At 32.2% G+C, this 27405-nt stretch overlaps 1 protein-coding gene across 1 annotated transcript; it reads left to right on the forward strand.

The window, feature by feature from the left end:
- Positions 1–10279: 10279 nt before the first annotated feature.
- On the forward strand, positions 10280–27352 carry LOC142328116 (peptidyl-prolyl cis-trans isomerase-like 3). The gene is made up of 5 exons (XM_075371635.1): positions 10280–10609; positions 11601–11675; positions 14310–14471; positions 20994–21112; positions 23512–27352. Exons 1-5 carry the CDS (start codon positions 10607–10609, stop codon positions 23636–23638), a joined length of 486 nt encoding a protein of 161 aa, XP_075227750.1. The 5' UTR covers positions 10280–10606; the 3' UTR covers positions 23639–27352.
- The last annotated feature ends 53 nt before the right edge of the window (positions 27353–27405 follow it).

Below are 27405 nucleotides of genomic sequence, written 5' to 3' on the forward strand. Positions count from 1 at the left end.
TAGGCATAATATACAACGTGTAGGTACAAGAAGTTGCTGTACCTATAAACAAATGTACACCATGGACATAGTACATACTTTGAACGTTTATTTGTATTTGTACTTACATATTACGTATGTAGTATGTATTATTTACATATTATATATGTATGTTTGTACCATCGTGCTTTGCATATACCACAGAGCCCGCATTTCCATGTCTTTCTTGATGCAGTGCAAAACATCTCCAAAGTTATGGTTTGAAAGCCTTCCCTTCACATCTTTCATTTGTTGTGTACACAATTCTTCATTTGTTGTGTATCAAAATAGACATGGCCTGATTATCCCCCCCCCTTCCGACAATGAGTTGTGTACATTACAGAGCTTCATGGTGGCCATTGCAATGAGGCTGGTGATACTTGTGAACTATAACTGAAACCCACTGGTTTGTTCTAGTGGTAAACTTTTCACTGCAAATCAACTGATTTCAAAGTCGAAGGTTCAAATCCTAGTAATAGTACAGGCAATTTGTCTTCAAAATAGGCTGTATTTGAAAATCGCTGAAGTTGTAAAAAACGTTGTAAACGACTAGACCCGTTTCAAACACGTGCCCAATTCACAACATTTTCACACTTTCACAAGCTACAGCTCCAAAACGGTAAGTCGTACAAGAAAATTGTTTAAATAAAAGTTGTCTGTTTTTTGAGATTAACAACTTTTCCAAATGCAATACAGATGAAAATCATTTATTTCCGATGAAAAACCCGAAAAATCACGTTTTTTACAAATTCAGCGCCACCTAGTATTTCAATTTCAAATTATACGGCATAACTTCAAAAATAGTAATTGAAGAGGAGAATGTCCTCTACATTTTTTGTTTGAAAAACTTTTCTCTAACGTGCACAGATTCAGAGAAAAACGCATTTATAAAACTTTTTGAGTTTTTCAAAAATCTATAGGAGGGGGGTGTTAAAAATCTGGAGTTAAGTTTTCCTCATCACCTCTAACATATGGAAAAAACGTCAATCGGTAGGTAAGGATTTTCAAATAAAAATACAAATTGACTGTACTATAAAGCACTTACTTTTTTACAAATTTGAATACTAGATTGTCGATACCTGTATTCTTTGGTGGTTGGGTTTCAATTAACCACACATCTTACGAATAGTCAACCTGAGACTGTACAAGACTACAACTCATTTACAATCATACATATCATCTTCATTCATCCTCTGAAGTAATACCTTGCAGTGGTTCCGGAGGCTAAACAGAAAAAAAGAAAAAAACATGATTGAATCAGCACTTGGAAGTTGTTCATTTAGTAAATTGTACACTCTAAGAGCTGGAACCTTGTCTTGTTGTAGCCAAAATTATTTATCAGAAACTGAATACCACAAGACTTTCAAAATAGTTGACATTCTAATTCCAAGGAGGGGTCTGTAACTCTCCTGAGGGTCCTTGAGGTCCGTACTCCTTCTTACGCAGTAGCCTCCCAAGAAGCTCCTGGATTTCTTGGCTGTACTGTAATAAAGATCAACTGTAATGTGAAATATATTTTCATAACTGAATTTGTGTTCATTTTGAATATTTTTTCTTTGTGTTTTTTTTTTCTTTTTAGCTAAATGATAATGACCATCATGGCCGTTGTCAATAAATGAATGTCTACTGCAAGTAGAGAAACTGGACCAAATATTATTTAACTTTGGTGGTCTACAAAGACTGTTTTTATTAAACAAGGTTTTACATGTAAAAATGTATCATTACTTCACATGTTTATGTCTTTCAGTTTCTAGAATGCTACTTCCTACATTCTAACAGGTGAAGTAATGTAATTCATAATATGAAAATGTACTTTTTAGTAGAAGGGATATGAAGCTAAATTGTTATTATGTCATTAAAAGAATTGATTTTTTTTTTTTTTTTTTTAATGACTGGTTTCTTTATTTAAGCAGTCATCCATACATGGATGAACATTTATGAGGTTTTTGTTGAGTGGAGAAATAAAATGAGTTTTTCACCAGACAAAATATTAGAGCAGTGTCTTTCAACAAATTCTTATACAAAGAAACAAGAATAATTTTGTTACACATTTCCTGACTCTCATGTGCCAGCAATAAATCAAGTCAATCAATTGCTTTTGTAAAAATATAAGATAGGAAATAATCTCTGCCCTTCAATCCTAACAGTTGAAATTGTTAATGATAAATACAGACTGTCAAAGTATTCTGGAAAATCATTACTATCTTCAATGCAAGAATTCATAAAATAATACTTTTAAGGGTAATAAAACACTTAAAATTATACCCTTGCCAAATTAATATTGCACAAAGAATTTCATGAAATTAAATGGATTAATTATTGCAATTGATTTTAATTTCTCATTGAAAGTAGACATACAAAATTAAATAGTATTTATTTCAATGATGAAGCATTTTATCTTAATGATTATATTAAAATAGAAAATTATTGAATTTGATGCAATTTAAATTTGTATGGACTTCCAGAAAAACCTGTACAAAATGAAACACTGATGTTTTATTTAGCATTTTGAGAAGAATTTTTTTTAACTACAGATTTTAAAATAAACATACCAACTTATTTCGCATCACTAGATCTTTCAGAGAGCTTTTGAAAAATACTGTGTAATCTTCTTTAGATTACAGATTGTATTTTCCCATTTCTTTACCAGTTGTATGGCTTCATCAGTAATCTCGGTAAAACTTCCTCTTCCTTAAAATGTACTCCATTTAGCAGGCAGCAGAATAGGTGTTGGTGATCTTGTATCCCCCTGCATTCACAAGACTCACTTTCAGCTAGGCCCCATTTCTTCAACTTCACAAAAACTGTAAAATAATAATCCTTATACAATGATGAAATGAAGCCAAACATAAAAAGTCATTAAGAAATAAAGGTTAACATTGTAAAAGTTATCCACATGTATAATTAAAAGAGGGAAAGCTTTTCTAGAGATTGGTGATGGGCACATTTTCAGCAGCTGTTATAAAATTCTACTTTAAAAATATTCCTTTTTAATCTCTTTTAAAGTAGAATTTAATCAGATTACTAAAGATAGTGTAAAAGCAAAACTCTTGATTGCTAGAGAACAAAGAATCATTTATTTATACAATTTAATTTTTCCATTTTTGCTTAACCTAACCTTCAATTAAAATTTGAATATAAATCAAACAGATAATTATGATAGAAATATTAGGGTCCTGTTCCACCAAAATAACGTTAAACATTTACTTTTGCAGAAAGCGTAAAGTGAAAACATCCATTCCAAGAAAACACTCAACATATCAACTTTCCCATATTCTACATTATGAACACTGAAAAGGGAGAGTATCATTCTACCAATTAATTTTTATCTCTGCAATTGTAGGAAATAGCTGCAGTCTTTTACCTTCCAAATAGTTGCACCTCTTAACAGTACTACAGAAATCAAAAGGAGAATAGCAATGGGTAAAGAGACATTTAGTAAGAAAAGGAGTTTGGTACGTGGGAGATTAAATTTAGATTTGAGGAAGAGATTGGCAAGATGTTTTATTTGGAGTGTTAAGCTTTATGGTGCAGAAATGTGGACTTTAAGAAAGGAAGACAAACAACGAATTGAGGCGTTTGAGATGTGGATGTGACATGAGATAGTAAACGTCTGTTGACAAGATAGAGTAACAAATGAGGAGGTGTTGAGAAGAGTAGAAGAGGAAAGGAATATGTTAAATACCATTCTAAGCAGGAAAAGTAACTGGCTAGGACACTGTGTGAGAAGAAAGTGCAATTGAAGAACGTTGCAATAGTGCAATTGAAGAACTGGCAAATGGAAAGAGAGGAAGGGGAAAAAGATTTCAGTTGATTGATGGGGTTGTGGAAAGAGGAAAATGTATGGGAACAAAAACACTTGCACAGGACAGAAACAAGTGAAGAGCAGCCATGGCAAGACCTGCTCCATTGGCAGAACAGAATTAATGAATGAAAATTTGTAATTAATCAAGAGTTTTGAGATTATATTGACTCTTTGCTATATAAAGTAATAAACAAATATGTTATATATTATGAAACTCTAATAATGTTGTGAGTTATTTAAGAATTAAATCAGTTTTTTAAATTAATATATGAGTTTTTTATGGACTGCATTGAATCAATCATTGCCCTGTATGATCGTGCGAGTTTCTGATTAGAGTAGTTATTAACAACTCTTAGCTGTATATGGCACTATTGTACAGAAAAGTGTCTTCAATCTTTCTCAAAACATCAGAAAACTATAGATAATGTTTTTATGCACTCAAGAAAACTATTATGTTTCTACATTAGTGTTTACATCCAACGGGAATTTGTGGCAGAAAAGCTAGGTCTGGTCTACATACCAATGTAACAACATGAAATTATTACATCTCTTCACAGAGGCATACCCATTTTGAAATATCTGTTCACAAATAAATTACTGTAATTTTGAACACATATTTGTCATATTAAAAAAAATCATAGTAAAAGTAAGGAAAGTTAAGTTTTAAAGTAGTTGGTTATTTGTTTTATTTAAGCAAACAAAAATAAAATTATTTTCTTACAATCGTAGAAATGGAATTTACCCTATTCATTCTGAAATGTAATCTGTATTTTCTTATCACCAATAATTATACATGCATTAATATTTGATTTATAATTCTTATAGTGTATTAATAATAATAATCAAAATGTAAATAAAGTATAATTTCAAGGTCACTACAGTATTAATGAATTATACCCATAGATCTGGTCTAATTGACAGAATAGAATAATGAATATTTCTGCAATGTCTATTAAAAATTTCCTCTCATCAAAAAATAAGAATAAACTGTGTGGCAGAACGATTAAGCTGTTTTGAGGAGTTATAAAAAACGTAATGGTGGTATATAGAGAAAAAATGCTTTTATTTTCTAAATTAGCAGTACATCCATTTAATAATTATTAAGTTTTGAAAATAACATCCTCAAGATGGCAGCCGTAAGCAGTAACACACTGTTGGAGATGACCCCTGAAGCTTTGTACAGCTTGTTCACACACATTGCAGAGTATGCCATTAACTTCTTCTATAATCTCTTAGCTATGGTATTGTGTGAGGGGGATGTTTAAACATCTTTTCCTTCAGATATCCCCAAAGAAAGAAATCACAAATGTTCAAATCGGGTGATTGCACAGGCCACACCACATCACCCCCTGAGAGACCAAACATCTGGAAAAAATTTCTTTCAAAAAACTGAGTAAATTTCGGGTTTGTGAGCTGTAGCCTCATCCTGTTGGAACCACAAATCTTCCAATACCTCTTCTTCAAAATCTCATCCATTCTGGACTGCAAAAAACTTTGCAACATTGAGACATAACATTCAGAAGTCACGGTCATGCCATCCTCCTCAAAGAAGTGTCATGCCAAATTGTGGTACACACTGTCAGTTTAGAATGAAGTGGTCTTTCATGAATGATTTGGAGAATATTTTCAGCCCAGTAGCAGAAATTTACATATTAGCAGAATATACACATATTTTTACAAGGAGAAAATGTGCCTCATCACGACCGAAGAAAGCTGCCTAGGAGTGATCTGTGCAAACATTTGGTCACACAGATTTTGGCGGTTGGCGTTGTCTGCTGGGCTAAATTCTTGAGACATCATTATTTTGAAGGGTTGAATATGCAAATCGAAATCCAAAATACAAACGCGTTACACACTCAAACTGCAGTCTGACATCTCCAAGGCAACTTGGAAAACTCTGTAAACATGTTTTGACAATTTTTGTTGACATAGAGACAGCATTTCCTTCCTTGTGTTGGAGTTCTATTCTCCATGAGTTAGAATGTTGCAATGTTCCAGTAGCCCTGCAGGCCGTGGTACATGACTATTTGTCTAACCATATGGCTCTGTTTAAGGATGTGCACCTTGAGGTTTTTGGATTTGGTAGGCCAGTACCGAAGCGCAACGATGATCACAATGCACCGAATCTAAATTTCGTTCAGTTGCCCATCTTCTGCCTGCGTAAGAGGCTGCAGAGCCTCGCGATGCAAGCATGGCAGCTGGAATGGGACACCACGACTAAGGGAAGATCTTTGTATAAGATTATACAGGATCTGGGTGATGATATGCCTCGAGTTCGTTTTTAAGGGCAACGGGTGCCCAGGTGCTCACCAACCATGTTAACATGAACCAATATCTGTTTCAGTTCCACCTGGCAGCTGATGAGCTGTGCGTCTGCGGGGAGGTCCAGTCTAATGAACACATGATGTTTGACAGCCCAGCCAGAATTCAGGCCACCCTGGAACTTAAAGGTCAAGGGGAAAATTGGCCACTCAAACGCGGCGAGTCAATATGACCGTGTGGAAGAGTTCCTTGATATCGTTGCTTTGTTCAACCGGTATCAGTAGTTTAAGGCATATAAGACTCCTACTGCTGGCTGTAGGAAGCTACCCTTGAGAAATGGCTGGTCATCGGTCAAATATAGCTTCAAGCGCTATAATATGGTGGACAGGTACTTTTTTTTCTTTTAAAGAGGTGGAGGAACTTCATTTACGGGCGCCTAAGTAGTGTCAAGTTCGCTAAGAGGTTCCACCAGTAATAATGAAGGGCATATGTATACCTGCGCACTACCAACTAAACCTCCACCTCTGGCTTCCTCCTTCCTGGGACTGCTTATAAAAACATTTCATCAGAAGGGGGAATTGCCCATACATACTGTCATTACAATCCAACAATGTCACACCATACAAAAAACACTACTGGAAGCAACACATACAGCAGATCAAATACATACACCGACAACACACAAGAACCTGCAGAAAACAGGACAAGCTACTAATATCCACAACACCTACGCGTTACACACCCACACAGCCGTCAAGACAGAAATCTTAAATAGTCACCCACTTACCAATAGCCACCATCAGACGCACTAGCAGAATGTCCCCGGCCTCATCGTACCCAGGCAACCCCCCACACGTACTGAGGGCCCCCTAGGCACTCAGCTGAGGCCTTTTTGCCCCCGCACCCTCTGGCGCCATTTTCCTCTGCGGGACTCATATAATTGGAGCTTCCTCATAACCGTCCTGACGAATCTTTCCACAGTCTTCCCCTGTGCCTCACCTTGTAATAGGACTCGTAGGGTATCTTCAGGGCGAAACATATGCTCACGTCTCAGGTTGCCGAGCATCTCTCTACACTCTATGGCGAATCGCAGACACAACAAGAAAACGTGTTGGGGGGGTGTCTTCCACCTCACACTCCGGACAATTTTCAGATTGATTGAGGCTGAATCTACACAAATAAGACCTGAATCCCCCATGATCCACCAGGAATTTCGTTAACTCAAAACTCAGCGTGCTATGGGTCCTCCGGCACCACCTTCTGATGTCCCCAGTAAGGCGGTGGGATGGTGAACAGGTACTTGCTGACATTCAGAGATCTAGGCGTGGCAGCAAATTGCTGTCCTTGATGAAATAAATTTTAATTTATTGACAAGTCATATTTTAGTACGTACCTACCCATTTTTAATATATGACAAGTGAGGGGTGGGACACGCAAGCGAGTGGTGTAAGGTACCACGCTTATTCCGCTCATGCAGTTAGGTAAGCTCTAGGGGCTAATTAGGATATTGGTCGCTAAACCACTTTGAGGCACAGTAGGCGTTTGTGGCACGGACATTCGGTCTTATGCTTTAGGGCAACCGAATGGGGTGGAGGTAGGAGAAATGCCAGACAAACCAAAATCTTCAAGGCAACAGCATCCCTCCGAGCAGAACATCTTGGCGATTGCTCGATCTCTGTTCTCACCAGCTGCATATTTTCTGGTGTTCTGATGGGCTTGTGTCAGCCATGTATACCTCTTCTTAGTGTGCTACGAGTTTCCTCCAACTGCCTAACCTAGGATCGAATTGTGTTTGCATTAGGATAGGTATTTCTGCGCGGAATGTTGAACCGTCCCCGAAAAGTTCTTAGGATCGCGATCACAGATCGGTTGTTTACAAAATACACGCGCACGGCAAAGTCATTCTGGTCGAAACCATGTTGGCTGCTGAAATGGGGCCACCGACGTAACAAGTGCATCTGCCTATCCTCACCACCGTTCGAACATTGACCCCTCCTATCCGCTTAGTCGGTCCTGCACCACTCTGTGCAATTGAATGTGAAAAATTAAGTATTTCTTAATTTTTCACATTAGAATATTAAAAAAACGTGGTCTCACAGAATATCGGGAAGAGAGGTCTTGGGAACAGGTGATTCTAAAAACGTGTTGTACAGCAAGTTGAATCTTGAAGGCTAAGGGAAGCTGACGTTCACTCACATACTTCGATTCTGTTAAGATCCATTTGTTCATGACTCCACTATTGAAAGCAAAGTCACTTGAGCCAGTACGGTAGTCTAAAACTCGGGTGGTTCTTTTTAAATGACGTTCTGCTCACCAGCCGGAATTGAGGACCTGATCAGGACAATTGACTGAGCTGGGCTGCTGAGCTCTTCTGCCTTGAACGTCTTCGTTTATTTCATTTTTTTTACTTCCTTGTGCGAAGTAAGGGAACTATTGTGATAGCGAAAATTTCAGTTTTCATATTTCAACGGAAATATCCATTTTGACCAGTCCTGAATCCATTTTGACTAGTTTCGGCGTGACGTCTGTATGTATATCTCGTATCTCAAAAACTATTAGCCGTAGGATGTTGAAATATTGGATTTAGGACTGTTGTAACATTTAGTTGTGCACCTCCTCTTTTGATTGCAAACGACTGAACCAAAAGTGTCCAAAAAAAGCCCAAAATCCAAAACATTTTTATTCTTCTTTTTTATTTTTTATTCTTTCCTTGGTCTCAACGTTTTCTTCCTCTTTATATTTAACATTTTCTCTTAATATTTTTATTCTTTCTTTGGTTTTAACATTTTCTTCCTCTTTATATTTATCTCTCTTAATTTTTTATTCTTCCTTTGTTCCTCACATTTTCTTCCCCGTCATATTTTTATTCTTGTTGTTTTTTTGAGACTTTTTTTATTCTTGTTTCTTTTTCATTTTTGATTATTCACCAAATAATCCAATAATAAAAAATGAACGTTTTACACCGTAAGGTTGAAATTAACATTGTAACCAGTTTACAAGAGTTCACTAAACGGAATAGTTTAATTATTATTAATTTTTATTTATACGACCCACAATCTAAAACGTTGGTTAATCAGCAACTCAGAAAGATACGAATAATACTGATCTAGTAATATGGATAATAAAGGGACTTACTCTATCCTAATATTTCATGTAAGATTGTTGAATTGGTAATTTTATAAATATTTGATGTTAATAAAAACTAATATTTCAGCAATTGTGTAACTGTCCTCTTTATTAAAGAATTGGAAGATCGTATCTTACTTTCAAATTAAATAAGTTTAAATGAAGTGCAGCAAAAAATGTGTATATGTAGTTTAATAGGCGTACAAGGAAGTCATGTAGTGTCCAAATCAGGTTTTTTCGGGTCGTTACCTGGTGTCTCCATCGACAGCATACCTTCTGGTCGTGCGATCACATTATGTAAATGCGGACTTACGCAACAAGAGATTGTGTAATTAACTAAAAGTTACGTCCAGACTCTGGATATGTTAAATTTACAAATTATTTCTTAGTTTAATGCATAAAATATAGAAAAAACCAAGTATTTCAATCTGTATTCACTATTCTTTTTCTTTTTTCTTTTGACGTTCTGGCTTCTTTTGATTATGCATGAACGACAAAACCTGTTTTAATGTTTAATACCTACAGAAACTTATTATTGTTACAAGGAGTTTCAATTACTTTTCACCATGTGTCGTATGCCAAAGGGTTCAGAGAATTATTTTTTTAGATGCACGAGTCTTTTTTCATCACTTCTATCTTCTATTGAGATCACCACCGCAATTTCCTAAATTTCGTATACTTTGGTTTTTTGTCTTTTAAAGTTAAATAATTTAGTTGCTCTCTGTATTTGTGGCAGTATAATTATTGTTTGAAACGAACCACTTAACTCATACACATATTAAAATAATTGCTCTTCAAAATGGGTATATAAAACCTTCGCAAAATACGTATTTAAATCAAATCAGCCTTTCTTTTTCCTGTTTAGCCTTCAGTAATTACCTTTCAGATAATACTTCAGAGGATGATATGTATGAGTGTAAATGAAGTGTAGTGTTGTACAGGTTTCAGTTCGATCATTCCTGATGTGTGTGGTTAATTGAAGCCAACCACCAAAGAACACCGGCATCTACGATCTAGTATTCAAATCCGTGTAAAAATAACTGACTTTACTAGGATTTGAACGTTGGAACTGTCGACTTCCAAATCACGTGATTTAGGAAGACGAGTTCATCACTAGACCAAGCCGGTTGGTAAATCAAATCAGCCTGCACGATTTGACTTCCTGCGACAAATTACAAATTTATGGGCACTTGTCAATAACGCAAAAATATGAATTTTTTAAAGCAGCTAATAATAAAAGCTGTCTGCTGAAGAGATTTCAGTCAGTAAAGATCATTAACTTTGAAGTCCAATGTAGTAATGCTTAGTTAGTACAAGCGCTACTACACCGGAGTACATCACGTGTAGTTTGTTTATGATTGTTCGTACATCATAACCTATACAGTTTATGCTACTATGGTAAGAAATCTGGTGTTATCTTTTTATTAAAATTAGTTTACAAAAGGATATATTTTTGTAATATTTAAATTTGGTTTATAATAAATTTTAATACGCTGTGATGAATATTTCATTTAGTCGCTGTAATTAAATATTGTAATAACTTTATTCATTAAGAAAGATATCCGGCTTTAAAATTTGAAGAGGAGAATCCGATAATAGTTCTGATTTTATCACAAAATTCATGTAATACGACTAGTTAATGCTTTACTGAACTGGATTTTTCTTAAAAAATTATAGTAAAATTTTTAGTCGTATGAAAGAATTATTAAATAAGACCAGGGTCATCAAGGGTAAATAGGATTTTCTGAGTAAAGAAAAATATATTTATGATCAAAACAATAATAAAAAAGTTGTGTCTATATTTAAAACATATATTTTGGGATGTGACTGAATAGTTTAGTAAAGCAAGATATGCACAAATTTCATACAATTCTTGCAATGGGCAGGGCGTTTTCTTCCTTTAGTTTGTACTTTCTTCTTTTAGCTTTTACTTTTCCAATTAGTGGAAAAGAAATTTGTTGGAGTGTGAATTGGGCTGATAAATTCAAAGTTATTAGTAGTTGCTCATTGCCTGAAGAGGACCTTTAACATCAATTCTCTTACAGAATTTTTAACTTGTAGCTATACTTAATTTTCTCATTGTGTGTAGTTTTACTTAAATTATCCTTTTCCTCAGTGGTTTTTTGTAGGTTTTATCCAATGTTCAATTCAGACATTAATATGTTTGCATATAACCTGTACTCGATGTATCAATAAACCATTGCCTATTTTATAGACCACTGAATTTTTTATTAAAAAGTAGAAATTTTATAAAAAATATATTTGAAGTTTCAGTTATTGAATAATTCATTTTACCAAAATTACTAATCATTTATTTAATAAATATTCAAAATTATATGTAAAAAGTACTTTTTACAAGTGTTTAATAAAGATTCATTGTTGGTTTCAGTCTGTTACTATTCATACAGATATTGGTGATTTGAAAGTTGAGTTGTTTTGTGAGGCATGCCCAAAAACCTGTGAGGTAAGTTATGTATTTTTATTAATACCAATATGAAATAACAAATCAGTAATTCCGTACTTTGTATTTTTGTTGTCCATTATGTATATTTTCTACTTAGCATTATTTTTAAAAATATATGATTTTTATGTCTGTGTATGCCTATTTATTTATTCTAACTTTGCGTACAAAATAGCTGTAAAAACAACAATTCTTAAATAAAATAACCTCTTGTTGAAAAATAACTTTGTTTTTTAATTTATTATCAGTATTAAAGAAACACAATAGTATAAGATATAATGCATATAATTAATGTTAATGTTAAAAGTTTTTGTGGCACTAAAATATCAAATCAAGTTTTCATTCATAAATGTTTTGAAAAAATTACTGGAACCTATTCTTGTGAACTTAATATTTAAGCTGCTTTGTTAATATCAGTGATGATATAGAATATTTGTGTTACTTTGTATCCAAATTTGACTTCATGTTAGCAAGTACGCTAGTGCCTAACCGAGGAAAGTATGGTTTATGTTCCAGATATTTTGTATTGTACTAGGAAACGTATTTCTCAGTCATCATAAATTGATGTTTTAGGAGAATTTTTACAAGATGTTGACATTAGTGAAATCTTTTAAATGATTTTTTGGCTGAAATTTTATTTTTTTTAATTTCAGGCAAATACATATAATTACGCAAAGTGGGCAAAAAGTTATGCAACCCACAAGGAAAGAACCTCATGGAAACCACATGAAAAAACTTAATTAAAATTAAAAAAATAAATATTAAATAATTTCGTAACTTACAGTAATTTTGTTTAGTAAGTGTTTCAATGACCTCCATTTATACAGGCATCGGCACGTTTCTTCATGTTAACGGCCACTTTTTAAACGGTTACAGCAATGATATGGGATATTTCAACTGTAATATTTCAGTAGTGCAAGGATTATTTCCAAATGCCTTTTCTTTTAAATAACCCCCAAAGAAAAAATCCATTGTAGATAAAAATGGCAACCAAGGAACGTAGACCACAGGAAATGACTTTCTCTCTGAAGAACTGACATTGTAGCAACATTTCATTATTTGCTTTGTGGGCTGTTGCACTGTTTTCCTCCAGTTAAGAATGCATTCATCTTGACAGTGTTATGAAATCAGTTTTAATGTAGGTAGTGCTCAGATGTTACTGTCCTCATGAAAAATATTGGATTCTGTTCTCTTCCAAAAAATTGTGCACCAAACTTTGAATGTAATGTTGTTTTGTGGAAAACATGAAGATTGTACGCACTCCAATATTGGTTGTTATGGCTCTTTACAGAGGGAGATTTTGTGAAACCATGTTTTGTCACTAAAGAAAGTATTATGCAAGATCCAAATATTGCTATGTCACTTTAGATATGTTGAGTGTTTTATTATTTGTTCCAGTAGATTGGCACTTTCTATGAACACAATCATTGCACTTTAACATGTTTCTCACAGAAACACTTGTGCCCCCTCATAAAATTATTTTTCATTGCTGTTTCACAATGCCGACTGTGTTTAGAAGTCATGAATACTGACAACTTGTAAAACAATAATTTCTCCTGCAATAATTTTAATGAAAGGCACTGATTCTGAGAACTTTTTAAAGCTACCTTATCATTAGTTATTATTTATGTTATTTGTTTTATTTCTGAAAACCTACCTTGAATTAAAAAAAAATAAAAATAAAATGAATACATATAAAAAGTACATAATTTAAAAGTTTACTACAAATATAGACAAATAAGGACAAATATAGTCTACAAGGTAAGCAGTATGGCAACCAAAAAAATGTAAAAACAAAAATTAATTTTTGTTGGAGGTTTCCAGTTTTCTTCATTTTAGAATTTTTGCTTCTCATTAAAATGTATTTAAGAATTTGCAATAATCATGTGAAAGTGTTTTTGAAATATGCCTGTCATGCCCTTAGTTATGATCGAAAGAAAAGAACACTTTTTTTAATCTACTACGCTGTAATATTTATATGTCTAAGATAACTAATAACAACAGTAAAAGTGTGTTTATTTACAAATCAAAATACAATTTAAATTTATGCATCTTTTGTAAATATATAAAAATTATAAAATAGAAATGTAAATTCAACTACAATAGAAATAAAGAAATTTCAGTTTTAATGTAACAGGTGATGTACCTCTGCAGTTAGTTAGTTATATGGCACCACTGAAATGGTATATGGAAATAAGAAAATAAATACAAAAAAGAATGAATAAATGAACTAATTTAAGAATAAATTAACCTTGCTCATGTTGAAAAATGATATATGCTTATTATAAATGTAAATTATATTTAATCAAACTTAACCTACGCTCACTTCGCTCAAAACGAGCATAGATTAAGTTTGGTTAGATTATATTTATAATTATAACATGAGCAAGGTTAATTTATTCTTAGATTAGTCCATTTATTCATTCTTTTTTGTATTTATTTTCTTACTTCAGTATAGCGTTTCAGTGGTGCCATCTAAGAACTAACCAACTAACATACAGAAGTAGATCACCTACTATATTAATACCGAAGTTGCTTATTAATGACATGACCTCTTAGCCATCTACCAGTTTTTTGATGATTAAGTTATCTTTTGTTTGTTTTTGTTATTATCTAAGATTGCAAATTTTTTTTTAGAATTTTCTTGCACTGTGTGCTAGTGATTATTATAATGGATGCCTGTTTCATCGTAATATAAAAGGATTTATTGTACAGACTGGTGATCCCACAAACACCAGTAAAGGTGGAAATTCTATTTGGGGTAGAAAGTTTGAAGATGAATTTAAAGAAAATCTAAAGGTTAGTTGAATATTTTGACCAGTTTTTATTGTATAATTTGTTTTTTATTTTGGTAAAAACTTTTAAAATGAGTTTTGTGGGTTTTTTAAAAATTAATTTTATATTAAATCAATGTATAAACAATCATTTGTGGTACCTATGTTTAGCATCACTCCTATTAATGATACTTTGTTCCTTTAATGAAAAGTTATCTTTCACCTTACTTGTTACTAGTATTCTTATACAAGAAAGAAATGAAGGGGTGTCCAAATTAATAAATGGTGCCTTGGTTTAGCTTTGTTTGATTTTGAGTGGCATGCATGACTGAAAAAGGCAAGTCAGATCTGTAGTTCAAACAAGTGCATGCTCATCTCTTTTTCGACATTTGCAGCATTGTGTATCAAGAATTCATTACTAGTAGTCAGAACATCAGTATCAAGTTCTACTGCCAGGTTTTAACATGGCTGAAGGAGGACATTCAGCAAAAACAACCAGAGCTGTGGCTCAGATGCTCCATGATGACAAATGGCAGAAAGACTTGCCACACTTTGATAAGTGGACTTTTAGTACTGATGACAGTAACCAAAGATCTATTTAAAAAAATTTTTTTTTTCTATCACATCTCCAACCATCATACATGCGTGTAGTCCTCAATTTTTCATTTCCAAAATTCATTCATTCTTTCTCTTAATTTTTCTTTCTTTTCTTCACCACATCCACTTTTACCTTTTTTATTTCTCCGGAGGCTTTCATTCACTAGTTTTGTGAAAGATTGTCTGTTGAAAATTATTTCTTTGAAAGTATTAAGTTAAGATCTTTTTGAATTTCTTTGAACCAGCTTACTTTGGTTTTTCTTTTTTTAAAAAAGTTAAATATTTGCTTTGTTAATCTAGTTTTATGTATGAGATGTGACTATTAAATAAATAACAAGACTAATGTTGTAAAATATTTTATTTTAAATTTATACATATTTAGTTATTTTCCCCTTCAGTATACACCCCTCCTCTATACCTACAATGCTCTATACGAATTTTCCATTGTTTAAAACAGTGCTGGAAGTCTTCTTCTGTGAGCTCTTTCATGACACGTGCTGCTTTTTCTTTCACAACTTCAGCGGTTTGAAATCTTGTTCCTTTTAATGTAAATTTGACCTTGGGGAACAAATAAAAGTCATATGCTGCCATATGACTACTTTTCACCTATGACCATCTGCCTTATTCACCTGAATAAGGCAGATGGTCTAACACTGGGATGTTATACTTGGCTAGAAATATCTTGACAGACAATGCAGTGTGAGCTGGTGCATTGTCCTGATGAAGAACCCCTGACTTGTTCTCCACAATTCAGGTCGTTTTTTCTTATTTTTTCAGGAGTTGAGCAAGGACCTCAAGGTAGTAGTAATGTTGATTAATAGTTTGACCTTCAGGAACTCAGTGAAGGTACAGAATCCCATGAATATTGAGAAAAAAATCATCGCTTTGAATTTTGATTTGCTCATTCAAACTTTTTTACCCTTTGGTGAAGTTGGGGCCTTCCAATGCATGGATTGATGCTTAGTTTCTGGATCATGAGTGAAAAACCAATTCATCATATGTTATCATTCTTTCCAAGAAGTTTGGGTCACTTTCAATGGCATTCAAAGTGTCAGAACAAACATTTTCACGAGCGTTTTTTGTTCAATTGTGAGAATTTTAGGCACCATTTTCACACACACTTTTTGCATGTTAAAATTGTTATGTAAAATTTGCCTTATGCATTCTTTGTCAATTCCTAAAGTTCCAGCAATTGTACAAATAGTTAACCAATGGTTAGATCGGATCAGATTACCAATTTTTTCAATATTTTTATCCATTGTTGACATTGAAGGGCGACTCAGGTGAACACCATCTTCAACGTCATCTGGCCATCTTGGAAATGCTTAAATCACTCAAAAACCCGCACATGTGATAATCATTCATTGCCATATACTTTTTTTTAATAAAAAATAAGTTTGAGTAGTGGTTTTTCCAAGTTTCATATGAAATTTCACAACAATTCTTTGCTCTAATAAAGCAGTTATCAATTTTTTGTCAAAACAAAAAAAAAACAGGTGTTTTCCAAATGAAGTTCACGGCCATACTAATATGTCTACAGAAACTGGAGTGTCAACAGTCAAAAGAGAAGACTTCAACTACACAGCTTTTGGTCGTTCAAATTTGGCGCATGTGCAGTTCTTCTGTAGCAGCATTAATCTTATTATTTAATAGATTAAATAATAAGACCTCATAAGTGGCCATAAGATTTGAGTCTTCTTTTTCTAATTGTATAGTTCATTTTTTTCAACATTTTCTTAATAAATATGATCTTCAAGTTTTGGGTGTAGAGTTTTTCCAAAATTCTTTTTTCAACTATTAATATATTTTTTCCTGAGAAATTCTGTAGGCCTTCCACCTTATACAATGCTCTCAGTAAAATTATGGTTTTATGATGTCTTTTTTGTCTTTTGGATAAGGATTTTTTGTTGCAAATGTTTCTTTCAAGATAGGTTGTTTTTTCCACCTGTTTAGCCTCCAGGAATCACCATCAGGTATTAACTTCAGAGGATGATATGTATGAGTGTAAGTGAAGTGTAGTCTTGTACAGTCTCAGGTCAACTATTTCAGAGATGTGTGGTTAACTGAAACCCAACCACCAAAGAACACCAGTATTCACAATTTAGTATTCAAATCCACATAAAGTAACTGCATTTACTAGGATTTTTTAACGTTGGAACTCTCAACTTCAAAATCAGCTGATTTGCAAAGACGCATTCACCACTATACCAACCTGGTGGGTAGGATGATAAGGTGCTTGCACTTTTTGTGTTCTGGCTTTTATCCTTTCTTTTTCTAAAACATTTGAGTTAATTATTTCATTTAAATATTTAAACTTTTGGATTCTTCTGAAATTTTCATTGTTTGGATTTTTCTTTTATAACTGGAAAACCATTTGTTTTTTGTGTGAAATTTGTAGAAAATTTTATTTGCAAATTTTTAATTAGTAATTCTCCAAAGGTCTTACTATTATGAATAAAGTACAGTACTACACAGTAAAACATAATATTACACTTCTTACAACAGAAGGTGAAGCCTGGCTCTAGGATTATACAGTAGTGATCCTATGTACATCCTAGCAGTAATGAGCTCATTTTAATATTGTCCTTTTCTGAATTTATAAATTTACCTATAAATGTTTTTAGAGAATAGATTTGATCCATTTCCATATCAGAGAAAAAAAGTTTTAATAATTTGCTTATTAGGTAGGGAATAAAAATTCTGAAGAAATGTTACTGTAACTTAAAATAAATGTAAGAAACAGAAAAATAAGGTATTTCTTATATATTTGAATAATTAAAACAAGTGTGATTATTGTCTTTTTTAAAGATAGTGAACAAAATAGTATTTTGAAAAAATATTTTACTTGTCAAGGCGTTGAAGTACTAAGCATGGTAAGTAAGTGCGTAGTGTATAAGTATGAACTCAACGCAGGGCAAGACTGTAAACTAAACTGATCAGGGGGTAGTCATTGGAAATGAACTGTTCCCTTCTTGTTTATTTCTTCTACCTTGGATGTATTCAACAGAAATTAAGCCACCCTCACTCTGGTTCCATGTTTAATATTTTGTCGACAACTTTAGTCATCAGACAGCCACTTCTTTATTGGGATCAGGAAGTGGGAACCGTCTTTGCTTGCAGTACTGTTTAAGAACTCCATTTCCTATTTGTGGTTTGTTTCACAAAAAGCCACATTTGAGTTGATTACTTGTTGTGTACCAATTCACCGACAACATAAATTCTGTGCTCAATTTCTCTTCTAAAAATAAAAAGTGTCTGTATCAGTTTCCTTGCTATTTTGCTTATCAAAATCGTCATATTCATTTAATTTGTTTTGAGATTTTATTAATCTTTAAATAAGGAGATACTGTTTTCTAGGCATCTGAGGAATGAAATTTTTTTTTTAAATCCTTTAAAAACTTAATGGTTTCGTGTAAAAGGTGAAACTTTGCTTATATACTCAAAAACTATAAAAAAATGGATTAATAATTTGGTACTTTTTTCCTTGGTTAACTCTTGTAAACTTCTAAAATAACTTGTTTAAAGAATATTACAATTGAAAAACTTAATAAGAATAAGCTTTAAAAACAGCTGTACATCATTGATGTATTTGCAGTGTGAGATACTTGGCTTAAAAATTAAAAGGCCTTCAACTTTCAGTTTACATACTGCATTGTGATTATGCTGTATACTAAGAGAATTATAGTCTAGAACTAGTATACTAGCTTTAATATTTTGTTAAGTAGATAAATTTATGATGATGATGAGGTAGAGTGTGTATACGAAGAGATTGATGAAGCAATTAAACACGTAAAAGGAGATGAAAATTTAATAATAGTTGGAAATTGGAAAAGGCAAGGAAGGAAATTATTGGGTGAATATGGGCTGGGCAAAAGGAATGAAAGAGGGGACCGACTTATAGAGTTTTGCACAAAGTATAATTTAATAATTGCCAACACCCAACTTAAAAATCATAATAGAAGAATATACACTTGGAAAAAGCCAGGCGATACTGCAAGGTATCAGATAGATTATATCATGGTCAAGCAAAGATTTAGAAATCAGCTTGTTGACTGCAAAACTTACCCTGGAGCAGACATTGATAGCGACCATAATTTGGTGATAATGAAATGTAGATTGGGGTTTAAAAACCTGAAGAAAAGGTGTCAGATGCATCGGTGGAATTTAGAGAAGCTTGAGGAAGAGGAGGTAAAGAAGATTTTTGAGGAGGACATCGCAAGAGGTCTGAGTAAAGAAGATAAGGTAGAAAATGTAGAAGAAGAATGGGAGAATGTTAAAAAGGAAATTCTTAAATCAGCAGAAGCAAACTTAGGCGAAAAAAGAGAACTGGTAGAAAAACTTGGGTTTCAGGCGATATATTGCAGCTGATGGATGAGCGTAGAAAATATAAGAATGCTAGTGATGAAGAAAGTAAAAGGAACTATCAGCAATTAAGAAATGCTATAAACAGGAAGTGCAAACTGGCGAAAGAAGAGTGGATTAAAGAAAAGTGTTCAGAAGTAGAAAGAGAATTGAACATTGGTAAAATAGACGGAGCATACAGGAAAGTTAAGGAAAATTTTGGGGTACATAAATTAAAATCTAATAATGTGTTAAAACAAAGATAGTACACCGATTTATAATATGAAAGGAAAGGTTGATGTGTGGGTGGAATATATTGAAGAGTTATATGGAAGAAATGAATTAGAGACTGGTGTTATAGAGGAAGAAGAGGAAGTCGAAGAGGATGAAAAGGAGAAACATTACTGAGATCTGAATTTAAGAGAGCAGTAAAAGATTTAAATGGCAGAAAGGCTTCTGGAATAGACGGAATACCTGTAGAATTACTGCGCAGTGCAGGTGAGGAAGCAATTGATAGATTATACAAACTGGTGTGTAATATTTATGAAAAAGGGGAATTTCTGTCAGACTTCAAAAAAAGTGTTATAGTCATGATACCAAAGAAAGCAGGGGCAGATAAATGTGAAGAATACAGAACAATTAGTTTAACTAGTCATGCATCAAAAAAATTAACTAGAATTCTGTACAGAAGAATTGAGAGGAGAGTGGAATAAGTGTTAGGAGAAGACCAATTTGGTTTCAGGAAAAGTATAGGGACAAGGGAAGCAATTTTAGGCCTCAGATTAATAGTAGAAGGAAGATTAAAAAAAACAAACCAACATACTTGGCGTTTATAGACCTAGAAAAGGCATTTGATAACGTGGACTGGAATAAATGTTCAGCATTTAAAAAAAATTAGGGTTCAAATACAGAGATAGAAGAACAATTGCTAACATGTACAGGAACCAAACAACAACAGTAATAATTGAAGAACATAAGAAAGAAGCCGTAATAAGAAAGGGAGTCCGACAAGGATGTTCCCTATCTCCGTTACTTTTTAATCTTTACATGGAACTAGCAGTTAATGATGTTAAAGAACAATTTAGATTCGGAGTAACAGTACAAGTTTTTATTTAAACCTCAGGAAAAGATTTTTGAAGTATATGTTTGGAGCATAGCTTTATATGGTAGTGAAACTTGGACGATCAGAGTACCTGAGAAGAAAAAATTAGAAGCTTTTGAAATGTGGTGCTATAGGAGAATGTTAAAAATCAGATGGGTGGATAAAGTGACAAATAAAAAGGTATTGCGGCAAATAGATGAAGAAAGAAGCATTTGGAAAAATATAGTTAAAAGAAGAGGCAGACTTATAGGCCACATACTAAGGCATCCTGGAATAGTCGCTTTAATATTGGAAGGACAGGTAGAAGGAAAAAATTGTGTAGGCAGGCCACGTTTGGAATATGTAAAACAAATTGTTAGGGATGTAGGATGTAGAAGGTATACTGAAATGAAATGACTAGCACTAGATAGGGAATCTTGGAGAGCTGCATCAAACCAGTCAAATGGCTGAAGACAAAAAAAAAATAATAAATTTATGTGAATATATTTATTTTTCTATTTTTTATAGCATAATGCAAGAGGGACTGTTTCAATGGCTAATAATGGACCAAATTCAAACGCTAGTCAGTTTTTTATATCATATAGCGCACAACCTCATTTGGATTTAAAATATACTTTATTTGGCAGGTAAGTCAAAATTGACTTTTAGAAAAAATTATTGTAATATATTTATACAAGATTGTTACACATTTAATAGAAATACCCAAATATGCGATAAAAATATACACCTGCCTTCATTAATCCTTATATTACCTTTCCTATATTACAAACACCTCTGGATGTGGCATCTGGCCAACTTTCCCCTCAAACGCATGGCACTCATTACACAAAACCTGTGCACTCAAAAAATATGCTGTGTATCATCTTCCACATCTTGACTCGCCACACATTCTGGAAACAGACCACAACGACCATGCAGTCGGTTTTTAAAGCCACCATACCCCAACAAAAACCGCATAAGGTGGTATTCATTTCTCCGTGCCAAGTCCAATTTACTTTTTTATGTATGGTGTACATTATAGGTACCACTTTTTTAATGGTGTGTTCCATCTCTTCTGTTGCTGATAAAACAATGCCTCTCTTTCATTTCTCTTTTTGTCAGATCTTACTAATGTGTGTAGCCTATGTCTTTCTAATGCAAGAATGTCAATTGGAACTGTGCCAGCAGTCACTGTACTGCATTCACTATGTAATAGGAGATTAATCTAACTCATAGTACATATGTCCATAGTACCAACATCACCTTCAGTTTTGTATTTTGCAATGACACTATTAATCTTACTGCATATATAGCAGTCATTTCCTACTCTCTTGAGTATAATAGGATTAGTTGTAAAAGCCAATTGAAGGAAACGTAGGTTACATATTGTGCTACTAAATATCTTTGTACCAGAAATTTACATAGCAGTAATTTAAATACCAAGAATGCGTAAAAAGTAGCAAACCTGTTATGAAATTTATTGCTAGTAAACTCAAAATTATTATCACTGTGCATCATTTTTATTAGTAGTTAAAAATATTATAATTTTCTCAAACAAAAGAAAAAATACAGCAACAATGATCATGATTAGCGTATCGTTATACCTGTGTAATTGTTTTTTGATCTGTTATTTTTAAAACTGCAATAAAATCACAGTAACAATATTGTGTTTAAAATTTTATATGATGTGAAGCAATTATAATATTTTAGAATTAATAGAAATAATTTTGGTTTGTTTATAAGTTAAGTTAGTAATTTTACTATTCATTGGGAATTATTTTTTGGTGATTCCCGCAATCCCAAATTATGTTTAAGTTTTTCATTTTTCCTATACTTGTATAATTTGTATCTCTTTACTTGAAAAGTCTAAAAAAAGATGATATTTCAAAAGTGTTTATAATTGGGTGATAGAAACAAATGTAGAAGCATATTGCTACAAAAATTTTGTTTTATAGAAAGTTAAAAATTTCTGTCCTCTAGTTTGTCATCATGAATACAACTTTAATTTTTAAAAAGTAAAATAATGTGACATACGAATATGGAGTAAAATTTGATGAGAGAAATATGATAAACATGTTACTAACTACCCCTGTTTTAGGGATAACAGTGAACGTAATTGTCAAAATGTATTGTAGAAGAAATGGAAAAGATGTTTGTAAGGTTTTTTTTTTTACTGCAGTTTTTTTTTACTACTTTTAGTCTGCAATCAGTGTATTTATAACAGTTACTGTTGAAAAATGATAGCAATTATTAAAACTTTTCAATATCTTAATCGTTAAATAACAATACTACACAATATACTCATTTGCAGGTATTTTGCAAAATTATTATAAAAATTAAACAACAAACTACTCTACAAAAGCTAATATTATATAGTTGAAACAGTGTAATTTCCAAGATTTAAAATGTTTATTTATATTTTTAAGTATTTCTCTGATAGGTAAATAAATTTAACAAATTCACTTTTACAATAAATGTTCAGTGTGTTTGTTTCTCTTCTGAAGTTTGGCAGCGTTAAACTGACCTCAAGTTGATATACATTTAAAACTTAAAAAAATTGGTTGGTGCATGTGTAGCAATTAAAATGTAATTAACATTTGGTTTTTAATATTTTCATGAACTAGTTATAAACAATAACCTAAAAATTTTTAAAATGCACTTTTTCTTCAATTCTTAGTATTTTAATTGTAGGTTATATAAATTTTTAGTTTTTGTTTAGAAATTTGTAGGTACATTGAGGTAACTTTTAGGTAACTGAGATAATTTAACTGGCTTCTAAAAGTCAAAATATAAAGAATTGAATTTTTTTTATTTTTTGAGCCATTTTGTATGTTGGTTTTATGTTTTTTTCATACTTTATTTATAAATTGCATCATGGATACTAAAATTCAGTGATATTTTTTTTGTGTGTAAATGGAAATAAATGAAATGAAATTATTTGTTGTCTTGTAATATTAGACATTCTTCATATAGAATTTTTTGTATTATTTTTATACTGATTCTTGCATTGAAAGTATTTTAAATGTTGTTACTTTACTTTTTTCAGATTAATAGATGGATTTGATGTTCTGGATGAACTTGAAAAGCTTCCAGTTAACCCAAAAAGTTATAAACCACTTACTGATACTAGAATAAACAGTGTTACAATCCATGCTAATCCTTTGGCTGCATAAATACTTACCGTATCTCCCTTCTCTTTTATTTTTTAATGTACCTGTCTGAGATGTTTCTTGAAAACACTGGTTTTTTTCACGCTTTTACTTTTTAGATTCAAAAAATTATGTTTCTTAATTTAATAATTAAAGTACTACTTGAAAATTTCATTTATAATTTATATGAAAATAAATGGAGTTGTTTAAAATGCTGATGATTAAGTGTAACAATATGATATGAAAATTGAGTAATTCTGAAATTTAGCATTGTTATATTTATATTTTATTTCATTATATTAGATGTATAAATAATTGTGGTAGAAATGTAAAAAATTATTTCATTGAAAACAATGTTACATTGATATTTGAGGAACAGTAAATGATTAATTAGAATTCATATTTACTATCAAATTACAGAAATTTAATGAAAAAGTGTATATATGTTTACATAAAGAGGAATAAAATTGTTACATCACAATAAAGACTTATTAATTGTTTATTTAATTCGTGAAGTAAATTTTTATCAGTGAATAAAGATGGTGAGTAAATAGTTTATTTATTATTAAAACTGTTGAACTTTTGTTAATGGCTGCTAATAAATTTTTTTATATTTCCGGTACTGAAATGTTCTTGTTTTCTAGTTTAGATATCCTGTAATAAGTACAAGGCATGGTTATTTTTTTTTTAATAAGGACTTTTTTGATTTAAAAACAAAATTGGGTGAAATACATTAAAATAAACTTACATATACACATTGTCCTGGGAGGTGTTGGCCAAACTTAAGAGATTGATTCAGGACATTAAAATAAACAATTACGTTCTTGTGGGTAAATGCCCTATCTCACTTCACGCTCTTGTTTTCTTTTGTATCAGTTGGATAATTTTGTGATGTTTTCACTTCCTTCATTAATTGAATTATTCATAGTTGAAATTAATTTATTAGTAAATGAAAAAAAGGCACAAAAATGGTCAGATTACATAGTTTTTAACATTTTAACTGTGATCCATATTAACAATTTCAGCCACATCCAGTTGTTTGAACTAATGAGGTGTCACTTTGTTTGCAATTATAAACGTCTTATCTAACAAAATATAATTCAATAAAAGTAAATTTACTAGAGCTGTTACTGATTAAAAATATTTATTGACCATCATTTTCTCATTTTCAAATTTATTTATTTTGTAGAATATTGTCAGGTACATGTAAAACAAATTACATTAAAATATCTTAATCCTTTCTTATGAACAATTTTATTGAAAAAAAAAAATACAAAATGGCAGACAAAGAGAAGTGAGGTAGGACATTTGTCTACATGAATGTGTTACATTTCTATACAGTCGTCAATTACTGTAAGACATTTTTTATATCATTTTAGTAGTTTTATTATTCCATGTTCAGAAATATTTCCTGCCAGCAATTTAAACTAATGAACTACTTTGTTTTTCAGTTGATCATTTTCAAACCTCTGCATTGCAAGCCATTAATTTAAACTGATAAAAAGACAATAATTGCTGGGTGTGAGAATAAGGCTGAACTTTTGATGTTCAAAGAATACTCAGAAAGTCCCTTTAATTCTTGCATCATTTTTATTACAGTGCACGGTTGAACATTGTCATAAGAAACAAAATCCCGATAGACAGTTTTCTACTTCTTATAATCTGAATAGCTCAAGGTAAAGTTTAAAAGTTTTATATGTATTGGCATTTACAGCATCTCTATGATCAAAAAACTCTCCAAGTAATTTCCTTTTGTTCTCACAAAAAGCATTACACATAAGCTTCCTACTCAAACATTTTACTGCTGTTGCATCAAATGGTGCTTTCAATATTAGTGTACGATATCAAAGTCTCTTCATCAGTTACAGACAGGTTAAGCAGCGTTTCTTCTTAATTTTGGTAATACTGTAAATATTTGAAGCATGACATTTTTCCCATCTCAACATTTTTTGGCACTCATGGTGTACAATTTTTTGTAACCATTTTTTCTGTTGAAATTTCAGAAAAGATAGAACTTTTGGAAAATCATTTGATTATTGTAAAACTGTAAATCGCTTAATTTTACAAATTTTTTTCATTCACTTTTTTCAGCAAACCATTTTTGGCCAAATACAGAGCTATGTTTGTTCTCATGAACATTCTGTCTTCTTGAAATAAATCACACTGTTTTCAGATTTTCTACAAACTAACATTTGATCCATTAACACTACAAATTTATTTTTGGATATTTGCAGGAAATCTGTTTTTCAGTGTTAAGAAACGAATTACTGCTCAAAGCTCACACTTTGCATGTATAGCTGCAAACGTTTGCATACCTGGAGATTTTGGAAGAAACTTTGTAACCAAAGTATAATTTGCAAAGTTGAAATAACCCTTAATTAAAACATGCCTCACAAACATTCATTATTATTATTTTTTTTTTTTAAATTTATTGTGTCTGATCAAGATTTTACCATGATTTTCTTCGATCTGTACAGACAAATGCTGGGGTAGTCCCTTTTATATAGTGGGGTAACATATATACCCTTTTGAGAGAGCACCCTGACATTTACGCCTTATCATGGGTCTCACTTTCTGTTGGACATGTTAGAATAGTACTCGCTGTTTGTCATAGAATCATACTCACAGTAAATTGTTCTTCTAAATAGTTACTAAAAATTGGGCCTTGCAAGTCCCAGAAGACCATCAACATCACTTTACTGACTGTCACATGAGTTTTGAATTTTTTTGGTGGGCAAGTCCGGATGATTTCACTCAAGACTTTGCTGTTTGGATTCGGATTCAAATGGTGTATCCATGTGTAGAAAGTTCAAACCGTTCTTTGAGCTCAGAACAAATGGGCTTGAGTCAACCGTCTTTGAACCCATCTTGAACACATTAGAAAACAGATTAGAAGATTAGATAAAAAAAACAAGTAAGATCTGAGTGATGGAGTCTAGTTGATGTGGAAACAAAAATGAAATAACCCTGTCATGCATTCAGTCGTGAATGATTAAAATGCACAGTTCCAACACTAATATTACACAAACTAGCAATTTGGGAAATTTTGACTCATCTGCCTTTGTAAATTCGATAATTTATGTGATTTTGCAGCGTGCTAGTCAAAACTTCAACTGGTCTTCCAGAGCAATGGAGATCAGTTACACTTGTTCTGTTTGAATTAAACTGTTCCGTCCACTTATGCACATTACTGCGGTTTAAATACTTTTTACCATACTGTCTCAACATTCTTGAAACAGTATGCAACAAACTACATATCTCGAAATTCTTTGCAGTGCCAACATTACTCAAACTCATTATCTGCTACTTATGATTATTCCTTAGGGATATACATGAGCTCCCATTTTTTTAAAAGTGAATGAGAAAATGTGGAGCCTATGATATAACCAGAGGGTACATACAACTCAATTTCACCAGAATCTAACGAGTGTTCATTTAAACCCTAGACATCCTTATGGTCATAGTAAAACTGCTCAAAAACTAAATGTTTATTCCTTAAACACTGAATATTTAATTGTACAATTAAAAAATTACCTTTCTTATCAGTCATTCATCTCAGTATCTATTTCCTTGCTGGTGTGATAACAACATGTTTTATAAAAAAATTTTCTGTACAAATTTTTTTTTGTGATAGCAATTCTACCAGTCTGTAGCTACTTATCCAAAGCTGTGAATTTATTTCCACTTATTACTTTTGTAAACTAGATAATATTTTACAGGTTTTGTTATTAAATTTACTAATACCATCTGATGTAGTCACTTTTCAATGGAAGTCATCTTAACATTGTCAT

This window comes from Lycorma delicatula, chromosome 7 (assembly GCF_047948215.1).
Source record: "Lycorma delicatula isolate Av1 chromosome 7, ASM4794821v1, whole genome shotgun sequence".
Classification (NCBI taxonomy): Eukaryota; Metazoa; Arthropoda; class Insecta; order Hemiptera; family Fulgoridae; genus Lycorma; species Lycorma delicatula.

Coding starts and splice junctions, on each gene's coding strand:
- LOC142328116 (XM_075371635.1), top strand. Junction 11,676..14,309: donor CATGCCCAAAAACCTGTGAG/GTAAGTTATGTA, acceptor ATTTTTTTTTAG/AATTTTCTTGCACTGTGTGC. Junction 14,472..20,993: donor AATTTAAAGAAAATCTAAAG/GTTAGTTGAATA, acceptor TATTTTTTATAG/CATAATGCAAGAGGGACTGT.